Source organism: Numenius arquata, chromosome 11 (genome assembly GCF_964106895.1).
Source record: "Numenius arquata chromosome 11, bNumArq3.hap1.1, whole genome shotgun sequence".
Classification (NCBI taxonomy): domain Eukaryota; kingdom Metazoa; phylum Chordata; class Aves; order Charadriiformes; family Scolopacidae; genus Numenius; species Numenius arquata.
In genome coordinates, this window is record NC_133586.1 from 20438250 (window position 1) to 20450537 (window position 12288).

General features: G+C 40.2%; 1 protein-coding gene across 1 annotated transcript in view; it reads right to left on the reverse strand.

Moving 5' to 3' along the window:
* SCAPER (S-phase cyclin A associated protein in the ER) overlaps positions 1–9610 on the reverse strand; it is a 159893-nt gene extending 150283 nt beyond the window's left edge. Inside the window, exons 1-3 of the mRNA XM_074155466.1 lie at positions 9555–9610; positions 7418–7493; positions 3822–3939 (exon numbers count right to left, since the gene is read on the reverse strand). Coding sequence (XP_074011567.1) covers positions 3822–3939; positions 7418–7493; positions 9555–9610 — 250 coding nt within the window. The remainder of the gene's footprint in view (positions 1–3821; positions 3940–7417; positions 7494–9554) is intronic.
* Positions 9611–12288: the final 2678 nt, after the last annotated feature.

Below are 12288 nucleotides of genomic sequence, written 5' to 3' on the forward strand. Positions count from 1 at the left end.
GATTTGTGAAGACTTCCTGTCACAAAAAGCTGAGGTGCTAATATGTCCAAAAAAGCGGCACTGATAAACTATTTTCAAAAACTATCTTTTATACTAAGAGTCTCAAAAATCACCCCTCTCATGTCTCTCTTTTGGATAGTTTTACTATGAGAAATGTGGGAATCACCTTTAAATTTACTAATTAACGGCAGCCCTCATTCCTGTTCTCGCTATGGCAGAGATCAACTGCATATGTTGTTTCAGTGCCTTTGACGCTGTTCATTATCAGACCTTCAGCAGGAACGGTAACAATTTTTGCTTGTATTTCTTTTCACCTCCTTGAATGACTCCGGGGATACAACAGGGTAAGCATTCTGTTGTTTTCCTCCAGTTCTTATACGCAGCGTGATAAATCTAGTCTGCCACATCTCTTCTTCCATGTTATCTATAAAACCTGTTAAGACAGTCAGGCTACGTCATAGTGCCATCGCTACGTATAACCAGTCTGTACTCCAGAATCTCTTACTAGCCACAGCTGGGGCAGCTGTCCATCTTAAGAAACATTTTTGCAACAACATGGCTCGGATAAGACCTGGTTGCCTGAATCTCATTTAAAGTAAGGCAGAGGCATCTGCCTGGGGGAAGCAACTAGATCAGACTGATTATTTTTGATCCCTTAACTGAGGAAGCGTATTGAAGTTTCTAACATTATTACAACCCATATCTTCTTAAAAGTTTGTAGAGCAGTAGTAGATATGATTTTCCTAACTGTACAATGCCAAGCACCCGCCTTCAAGAATGCATATAACCAAAATTCTCCGATTTTCCACCTCCAGATTGAATTAGAGCAATATATTTTGCACAAAATTACTTTTACAAATCACTGACACTGTCTCATCCAGGATATAAAGGCCCTGTATTCACATATCATGGATTCCCATTCATTGCAGTGAAATTCAAGGTTTGAAACTTAGGAGCCTGAAAAAAATACCCTTCCCTTCATGTTATATTCTGCCAGTTACAATCAGATCCAATGTTTCTAGGGCTCACACACAATGTTTTCAGTCATGACTCTTACAACTTCCTTACTTGGCCAAGGAGAGCCAAGTTTCCTGACTTTCATCACATCCTGCAAAAAAAGATTTACCCCATCAGGCTCTTGCTAAAGGAGCAGATTATACTGCAGGCTCCCCTAGGTGTGCCAGGTACCTTTCAACCAGTAAAATATGTTTCCTTACCCTGAAATGCTTCATCTACAAATGAATTCTATATGGCGAGAGCCCAAATGATTTTAAACAAATAGGAAATAAGAAGGGAACAGTTACAAATACAAGACTTTCCATTTTTTTGACACATCTCTTAAAGTTCCAAAGGTACTTTAACTTCTATTTAACATTTATATGTCAAGCCTCTGGGATGTCTTAAATGTTGCTAATATCATAGCTGAAATTTTGTAATAAAATTTGTGTGTAGTGCTTATCTGCATGCAGTACCTCAAATTTCATGCTAGGCATATAAAATAATTACCAAGAAAAAAAATCTGAAAACCTCTATTAGAACGATCACAGGTTTCCAAGGTGAGCAAGATCAAAGTGACTGCAACAGGCAGTGGCCACAGGTTTGGAGACAGAATATCAGACTAGTGAATTTTTCACAGTTAAAGACTCTCCTCCTACGACACAAACTCAACTGTACTGTAAATTAGCCTATCCAACAAAATCTGCTGAGTATTAATGAATTCTGTGAAGGAGTATTTTAATTTCAATACTTGAAATTCATTAACAGTCACAATCTCTTCTTGACCATTGCCACTATGTCCTGCATTTTCTCGTGTCATTTATCTGTATTCATAAGTAGAATTTCAGATCTGACATAACAAGGGTGCACGCTGCTCCAAAACAGAAGCGCCAACTGCCATTTCAGAAATCTCTCTCCTTTTTCAGGAAATACTCCTTAATGCCAGGAACTATTGATTTCCATTAAGGAACTTGAAGGTTTTGATTGCAATTCTTTTCATTATGGCTCTTTTACCCACGTCCTCTATATAAAATACATAAGTTTTTCAGAGGAAAAGTTAAATGGTAAGGAGGACACAAGCATACAATTCTTAAAGGAAACAGAAAAAGAAAGGATACAAACTAAAAAAATGAACCCAGCACTTTAATTTATCAACCCTCTATAACACCACCACTAGTAATTGCAAATGCCCATACCTTCACTGTTATCTCTCAAAATGAGTAACAGTATATAATATAAAATGTTAAATCACACACTGTTGCTGCCAAAGCAATAACTCTGAACATTGCGAGCAGAAGAAACTGCTCAAAGACAAAATCCTGCTTTGTACAGAAGAGTTGCAGGATTGGCTCAGGCAACCTGAACCTTTGGCCTGATTAACACAACCCCTGAACAAGTTAGAACCGTCCTAATTCATAATATTGCTGTATCATTCCTCAGGGACAAAATATATATTGAAAGATCAGCATAAAATGAATCAGAGCTCACTGACACCAACATATATACCCTCTATGCCAAGACAAGGGTCAAGAGATAAAGGATCTGGCTCTGCCAGAATTTCATTAACCACAAGTTCCTTTCCACAGGCAATTATCATCAGATTCTTTGTATTGTGCAAAAAGGTCTGGCTATGATTTAATGAACAACTTTTAAAAAGAAGAAAGCACCAGTGACAAAAAGTTTAAAAATTATAGTGGTGCTAATACAACCAAAAGGAGGAAATTAATATAACTACTTGGATTTTGATTACCATACATAATAACTATTTAATGAAGGCTAAAAATTCACTTTTACATTCATTCTTCATGAAGAAGAATGACAGTTTAAGCAAGACAAAGACAGTTTAAACTTTGCATTAATTTGTTTCAAATATAGGGTTAATGATCTTGTAACTTAGTGTCCTGGTTTGAGTGACCACAGGACTCATTTCTTTTCTAATCCCTGGAAAAAATGCGCTTTTAGAAGACTCCAGTGTCTGAATTTGTGAAAATATTTACTTTATAGCCAGCTATGGGATGTGGGTTTCAGGGCCTCAGTGTTTTTGAGCTCACCAGGTGCAGGGATGAGAAGGAGTGAGACCAGAGCACTTGACCCAAACTGGCCAAGAGAATTATTTCATACCAAGAACACCACATTCAATATAAATTAGAACTTTTAGACACTCCTGTCTAAGTCTCAAAAAGCAGCAGCACCTGCACAGGGACATGTGAGCTACAAAAATACTTGAGATAAAATCCTCAAAACCAGCATTCTGACATCTGGAACAGCTTGAGCAGTATAAAACTTAAAAGTTAATTCCTGGCTCCTTAAGTCATCATACCACAAGAGAATATTACAACAGTAACAAAACGGTCCCCATATACCCCCTTCCTTAAAGACTTTTCACAGATGTTTACCAAAGACTGAAGTGATACCAAAAGAAACTTCCAAACATTTGTTTCAGAGCACAGAAAGCAATTCGTTGGACTGTTCTAAGCCATCTCTACAATTCTGAATTCCCCAGTTACAAGACATGAATGTAAGACAACATTATTATATTACATCAGTATCTTGATAATATTAGCAAGACAGAACAGTGTTAAACCGCTTACAAACAAAATGAAAACAGTTTTTAATCTGTCACTGTGAAGGTTTTATGAAGTGATCTGTCAACTGCAGGGTGCATTTTGGAAAAAAAGCTTTAAAATTATACTACATATGGTAAAAATAACAATTTATTTTTTTAAAGAGAAATTCTGTGTAAGAAACATGTTTCCAAGCGAGCACCTCCAGTGGACAAAGGGACAGAAGTGGAAAAAGCTGGTGGCAGACTGTTGAATACATACCATCATCCTCTTTGTTCTCCAGTGGAACACTCCATGCAATTAGGTTCCTTGCTGTACGTCCCTCTTCTGCAACTATTTTCCTCACTTTGTCATGGCTATTAGAGCGTTGGAAAGAAGCCTGAAAGCAAGAAATAAAGGGATGGAATTAACAAATAAAAAAAAACAATTTTTTTTTATTTGTTAATTTCATCCAGTATGTGTTTAAATTGTCCAAAGAGGGGTGCCTGGGTACTGAATTTTCCTCAAATATCTGAAACAGGTGTATATATTCATTTTCACAACCGCCCTTCTGCATGATAAGCAGACTGATTCATCAATATGACATGAAAGTTACTACTCAGCCCTCAGTATGGGATGTCTCCACCACACATTTTTAACCTCCATTTAATTGATTGTCAATGCTGCTAGAGCACCACAGTAGACTTCACAAACATTTAAATTACCTTATGTTAATTAGAACTAATTACTCAACATAAAAGCTGCATGAAACCAAAATACATGTGTTAGTTGACTGAAGAGAGCCTGGAGAATGGCACATCTGAAACGTATAGAAAATCCATCTCTCTTCCATTGAAAGGACAAGAAATCAGAAAGTACTTCCTGGCAACTCAAGTTAGCTGTTATTACTATTACTGTTCAAAGACCGAATGAGCAGCACTGAGGATGAACTTCACTTACAAAGCCAAACTATATACTGTAATGCTAGATTTATGTACCGTGATAGCACAAAACTGCTGACCAAGTTATCTTTAAATGCTGACAAACTTAACCACAAAGAAGTTACACAAATCTAAACATTATTTTAGGCACGAACAGACTGATTTTCTATAGCACTAATCAGAAGACACATTCTTCCTCTTTTCGTTCTTACCATCATAAGACTCAAGTCTGCAACCACTTTGTTTTATAGTACTAGTATGTCTTTAGAAAGAAAATACAGTAAAAATTACACTGCAGATTAGTGGCTGTAATTTATTAAGGTGGTAGGAAGAGTAACACAAACGAGAAACTGCTTTTACTTCAATGCTTATATAATAGTATTTAACTGAGGTTTCTCTCATCCAGATGTCCTCAATTGCTTGTTTCAAAGCCACAGTGTGCCATCTAGCGCTGCACAGACCTACCTAGAGATATCATCAGGTAACACAACGAAAACAAAGGGAAAAATGGCACTGCTAAATAAGTGAACTTTTGGAAAACCTAATGCAATAAATAAAGCAAATTGTATATTTTGGCCCAAAGCAAGCAAAGCAAAGCACGTAAAAAGACAGGATCTGTACTAAACTGGTTCTAGTCTATCCTTGCTCTATATAATTAATTGCCTACTCTCACTGGGAATTTTTAGTAAGAGTGACTATTTCTGCTGAATCAAGTTTGGTTTGGGGTTTTAATCCTTTGTTGCTTAACAGTACATCATCATCAATCTAAGAGTTAAAGATCCACGAATGTCACATAACAGTTTTAAAAATACTTTAAATTACTGTATAAACTCCCAAAGCAAATACCTGTGGTAGCTTACATTAGAAGACAGTCAAATAATTTTAACTTAATTGCCTATGAAATGTGTCTGTCTTAAATCAAAAGAAGAATGTTCAGGCTGCATTTTGCATTAATTTCTTTTCAAATCTTAAAAAAAGACCCAAACGCTCACCATAGCTGGAAGTAAAGCTAATCTATGGCATTCCCAACCGCCAAAAATGAAATAGGAAAACAAATACATCTCTCCTCATTTACTGCATCTTTTCTTTCAAATCCTTCACCAGCAGACAGTGTTCACTTGGCGCAATCTACGTAACATTTAACTCCAGCCTTCCTACAGCACAAGCATACTCATTCTTGCCTTACACAGAGGACTTGGAAACCATTTTAATTTTTTTCTTTCCTATTATTTTTATGCTATTATGTTCCACTTCATCCTTCATTGGTCTTCCTGTCTTCCATGCTTACTATCCCTATTCCTTTAATCTTTTTTCTCATGTCTTCCAGATCTCAGATTTCAAGTTTTCTGAATCCAAGCACTTAGAGTTTTCTCTTCCAGATTGTCTCCAACTGACACACATCTGTCTTCGACACACAATGTCCAAAAGCAGATACAAATACTTCAATGAAGACTTTCTCAATGCTAAACACTGTGGACAGGTTATTCACATCTACAGATGATGCTCCCATTTAATCATCTCAAAATGATGCATGGGGGTTTTTCTGCAATATGATATTACCTTTCCATCACTTATAATATAATCATAACACATATGTCATGACATATCACACATAAATTAGCATGACTTACACAGTCACAGAATAGCAAAGCCTAGAAGGGATCTCTGCAGGTCTAGTCCAATCCCCAAGTCTCCATCCTCTGGTTAGAGCAGACCCAACTCAAATATAGAATATAATTATATATATATAAGCAGAATTTCTCTTTTGCACCTGTGACCCTCTATAACCCAAGGTTTCTTTCTGCACAACTGCTGCCAAGACAGTTGTTCTCCATCCTTATTTCTCAAGCTCATTACTCCCATGTAAATGTAAAACTTTGCATTAGTCCACATCAAACTGACTTTTTAAATTATTTTATCTATTTTTTTTACAAGCCAGAAAAGCTTATAAGGAAAGCAGAAGTATCTCAACATCACATTTCCAAGTACTTTGTATCATGAAACTGGAGTCTGACTTAAAATTCTCATCTCCATAAGTTAGATGTCAGTTAAAACAACAAACCCTTAAAGAAGGTCTTAATGGGACAGTTAGCAATAGTGAAGCGTACAGCCACAAAGAAGCGCAAACTATCATGCCAGAGGCCATATTGGTTATCAACACAGTCTTTTCATTTGACTAGACAAGAACAAGCTTTAATACCCTCCTTCATATGAGTGAAGTGATACTGATGCATGGGGTTTTTGACCACTTCTTCAAACTGATCCCTCCTATTTGCTACTCAATTACCCCAAGAAGTTACCTTCTTCAAAAAGCTCTAGATACAATCATTCAGGCAAGTTGCATGTTAGGCAAAAGGAGTGACTACAAATTTGTTTAGCCTTAAATAGCAGATTTTTCTTATTTAGTCTGTACTGCTTCTTTGCCTGGCTATGAACATTAAAGGACCTTTTATGAGGATTCCTGGTTTAATGGTCTTCGTATGTATAAATATATTGTTGTAAAAAAACCCACCAGTTTCATCCATTGCATTCTCAAAGAAAATTAGTTCAGCTCTAATCTCAGCTACTTCAAAGAAAACAACTTTATTAGATTAACCAAACATTAGGGCCCTACACTAGAGCACAGGCTGGATGAAAATAAGTTTAAAATGGGAATCAGCTGAAACAAATGTCCTAAAGTGCAAAAAATCTATATACTGACACAACTGGAAAAGACGCAAAACCCCTAGAAATACTCAAATTTCTTCTACAGTAAAATTCCCTTTTGAAAGTTTCTCATCATGGTGTTAATAAATTAACGTGATTCATTTTCTAGAATCAATACTTTCAGAGAAGGTACAATCTAATCTATTTATCAGTGAATCCCAACATGAAAAATGAATTTTTCTTGCAGTAGGAAAAACCCTACCACACTGTTATAGTAGCTGAATGTCTTACCATCATGTTATAGCCTTCCTCCACATCAACAGGCTCACTTATTACATTTTTGGACGACCCCATTGAGTTTTCATACCTGTGTGAAAATAAACGCAATTAATCATTTTCACTTAAACCACTTCTAAAATTAATTTTAGTTTCTTTGCAGCATTTAGGTCATGGACATCAGACAAACACAGTAAGGTTTTCAGAAGACAGTTTTATTTGTCAAGTGTTTGCACTGCTCCTTATTTAAAGTAGCCAAAGGCCCAAGAAGAAAACAAAAAAAGAATGACCCTTCAGAAAAACTTACATGTATTTGCAGTAAGATAGTTAACAGTACAGAGAATATTAAAACTTTAAAACAAGTCTTTGCATGGACTGCTCTAGAATAGTGAATAACATGCACAATAACGTTTCCTGTGAGAGAGGACTGGGCAAGTTGGTTATTAGTTCAAAAAGAAAAATCAATCAGACATACTAAGAAATCGGTATCGGATAATTAGCAGTGAAGAAAATAAAATGGAAAACTTCTGTTCTCATTTTAAAAAAAAGACGTCACGGTTCCTGTAGAAGTCAAATCTGCAAAAGTGAATACTTTAGCCCAGTTTTGAACTACAAAACCGTTGCCACAAATGCAGAAGTGCATAGGACTAAATATTTATAGGTTTATCAGAACACTGACAATAATTCTGAAATAAAATTAAACCCTCGGCTTCAAAGTTGAAATAAATTCTAGCCAGCTACTGATTAGAGCGCAAACACTCTCCTGCAACAGTTCTTCTGAAGAACCAGACAATAACCAGACGTTAAAGACACTTCTAAATTATCAGAAATTAGGTAACAGAACAAGATTAACCTTTAATCAGATCCAAAGTTGGATTTTGTTGGTCTTTATCATTAACGATACTTCTTTAAGTGAGCTGTTCACTTGTTCTCGTATTATATCTTGTATTCCTCACCAATGGCTGCTTTTCTAAAAGTCAATAGCCAGAACCTATGTCAACAAACAGGCAGTTAAGATTTGCACTCCTTTGTGTTTGTATGCTTTAGGACAACCTACTGAGCTTATGAAAACTGAAACATTCTGCAGCTGGTTGAAGGAAGCTGAGTTCTTGAAAACAAAGTAAGATTGGGTTTCAGCATCACTTCAGACATCAGGATAAGGCCCAGCACGAGGAGTCCTCAAACACTTAGGTAACTTAGAAAACTGTGCTTTTGCCCACCAGTTTACCTTAATTAGAATCAAGGTGTAATAAAAGCTCATTAAATTGACATATATTTGAGGAAAAAACCTGAGGGGGCAAGTATTTTCCCAGTACTGCAGGGCATTTGGAAGTAATTTAGAAACAACAATCTGTATTTAGAAAAACATGTAGAGAGGGCAAACCCTCCCCCTGAGCAGGGGGCAAGACCTACCATCCTGTCAGCTTTTGTAACCACTATTTTCTCTCTGACAGCAAAGGAAGACCACCAGATTAAAGTATGAACTTTGTTAATAGATTTTAAAATGCAAATGCTTATACACCTTATAGCGTTTTTAAAGAGTTTACAGCGAGTTTCCTCAGTGTGTGTGCCTGTCCCTTCCGCACAGAATCACAGAATCTGTTATACATACAAGGCTGAAGCACAGGAATCTCCCTCAGCCTGAGCAGGTTTCCGCAGGTTTCCTCACAGACCCACTTCCCCTCAGGTTTCCACAGGGGTTTCCTCACAGACCCATTTCCCCTCGGGTTTCCTCACAGACCCGGCTCACGACGGCGCGCTCGGGCAGGAGTGACAGGGGAGACCCTTAATGGGAAGCAGAGGCCCCTTCCTCAGGCTGCCGCAGGGCACACCCGGGGGCTGCGGAGGCGGGCCAATCTCCCCCACACGGCGAGGCCTAGCTCACCGCCCCGCTTGCCGCCACAGGCTTCCCAGCTGCTTGTAACAACCAGCCTCACTCCCTCCCCCGTGTCCGCGCAGCGCCGGGCCGAGCCACCCGGCAAGGCCGCGGGCCCGGAGCCGCCCGCAGGGGCAGTGCCTGGTGGCTCCGCGGGGCGGAGGGGGTGAGGGCTGGCCCGCCGCCATCTTGCCCCGCCGCCGCCCCGCGCCGCCCTGCCCCGCCGCCGCCGCCGCGCCCCTCCCCCGCGCCGGGGCGCGCGGAGCGGCCACTCACGCTCTCCGCCGCGCCGCACCGTCCCGCCCGCGCGCGTCCCGCCGCGGTGATGTCATCGCATCCCGCCGCCAGCGGCCGCCCGCCGCCGTGTCTGTGTGTATCGGCCCCCCCCCCCGCCGGCGCCCCGGCCCGGCCCGCCAGCCGCGCATGCGCCCTCCGCGCCGGTGAAGGCATTGCCCTCACCTTTCCCGCCTGGCAGGGGCTGAGGGGATGGCGGTGGGTCCCTCAGCGTCAAGCCCTGTCCGCACCGGTGTGGGGCTGGGAAAAGGGAGAACGTCGAGTATGTGCAGCAGCAAGGCCAGGGAGAGGATTCTGCCTCTGTGCTCCGCTCTGGAGAGACTCCCTCCTGCAGTGCTGCCTCCGGCTCTGGGGCCACCATCATCTCAAAGGTCCCTTTCAACCAAGAAGATTCTGTGATTCTGTAACATCAGAAGGACATGGACCTGTTGGAGCGGGGCCAGAGGAGGCCCCAAAGATGCTCGGAGGGCTGGAGCCCCTCTGCTATGAGGGCAGGCTGAGAGTTGAGGGGGTTCAGGCTGGAGAAGAGAAAGCTCCAGGGAGACCTTAGAGCCCTTTCCAGTCCCTAAAGGGGGCCTAAAGCTGGAGAGGGTCTTTTTACAAGAGCGTGTATTAATAGGATGAGGAGTAATGGCTTCAAACCAGAAGAGGGTAGACTAGAATAGATGTCAGGAAGAAACTTTTCACTCTGAGGGTGGTGAGACCCTGGCCCAGGTTGCCCAGAGAAGCTGTGGCTGCCCCATCCCTGGAGGGGTTCAAGGCCAGGTTGGATGGGGCTTGGAGCAGCCTGGTCTGGTGGGAGGTGTCCCTGCCCAAGGCAGGGGGGTTGGAACTGGATAATCTTTAAGGTCCCTTCCAACCCACACCATGCTATGAATCTGTGAAAACGAGACCTAATCCTGGGGTTTAACGCTGGTGAGGCATGAGTTAGAGTGCTGTGTCCAGCTTTGGCACTGTACTTGGAGAATGACAGGACTCATGTGGAGATCCTTTTCATGGGATCTAAGGCCTGGAAAACACGACTTGTGAGGAAAGCTGAATCTATTTAGCGAAAAGGGAAGACAAAAGGGGATGTGGTAGAAGTGTTTAAGCATGTAAAACCATGGTTGTGAAGAGAAAGAGAATAACTGATTTCCTCCCCTGTGACAGGAATGATGAGAAGTAAGAGGCCTCAACTGTAACCAGGACAATTGACGTTATAACCAGGACATTAAAAATAATGCAAGGATTAGAATAGATGGCTTGGGAGATCATACATGTTTCAGTTGAAGCAGTCTCCAGGATCTGCCATGCAAATCTCTCCCAGAAATGGCACGTATACTTCACTCTGGTTTGGAGTGGAGAGCTGAGCCAGGTGGCTCCTAAAGGTCCACTCCAAGTCCCTTACACTGTCATTGTTCAATAACAAGCTTCTAGATTATTTATCAGGCACATTCATCAGTCTGAGTTTCCACAACTGCCTTTTTGGTCTGCGGCTGAGCTGAGCACCGTGGTACTCGTGGGCCCCCCATCAAATCCTGATATTCTGGTTTGATGCCACATCAGATAACACATCAGAAGAATGTCATTTTATAACCCATTTCCTCAGATATTAATAGCTGCACTAAATGCAAAGAAGTAGGAAAACAGGTCTGTAATGTCTGCAGAGTCTAAAATACTTCAGGGTACTTTGTGCAAGGTGTTATGAAACAATTAATTAGAACACTCAGAAAGTCATATTTGGGTACTAGTAAAGCAAATGACTGCCATTTTGAAATCCAAATACAGGGTATTTGAACCCGATTATCTTTATAAGTAAATTGTTGCTCTTTTTTTTTTTCCCATTACTTAAATCCAGAGAACTTTTATAATGGAAGAAGGAAGGATAATCATTGCATGCAGGTCTTAGATGCACTTAACTCTCTCATATGCAGCTTAAAATGTTCACATGTGATAAAAACAAGTAGGAGAATATGTCAAAATGGAAGCCTATCTAAATAAAACTACTGTAAATCTGTTTATTCTGAAAATGTATAAATGAGATGCATTAGAGTAAAGGAAATTAAGGCTTATCCAAATTGGGCAGTGATTTATAAAACTAAAATGTAGAAATGTCAAAAAATTGTAGTAAACAGCAGACAGATAACTTCACTTGCTAGAAATACCTGTTAAGAAACCGCTGTTAGTGTTGCCGGACAACTGCTCTCATGCCGACAATTTAACAGGAAGAGATTTCCATTTGCAGATCTCATTGAGAAGTTATGTGTTGAACATGACCTTCTAACATTCATTCCTTTGTGTCTGAAAGACCAGCTCCAAACAGATTTGTGAAAGACTGTATGAAATTTGGCTTGAGGGAAGGGGGGGCCCGGAAAACTCAGAAAGTCCAGCACATAAAAACCTTTTTATATAGCATGACTTGTATTCTGATTTAAAAATAGCTTCGCTGATACTCTCTTTTTACTTACAAGTTGCAGTAGTGATGCATTTGCTAGGCGCTTGGTTAAATATATTGAGGAAATATGAGAGCCTCTCACTTTTCTCTTTTTTCCCTGCATCTGTACCAGAATGATCTTGAATTCTATTATATGACTGATTAACTGCATGCTGGGAAGTGTCTGGATTGTATTTTGACACAGGCTAACAACCAAGAGAAGAATACAATTTCCTATGCTTTCCCTCTTGCTGAGCTTCAGATTTTTTTTCCTAATATATAGCATACAACGACTTTTTGGTT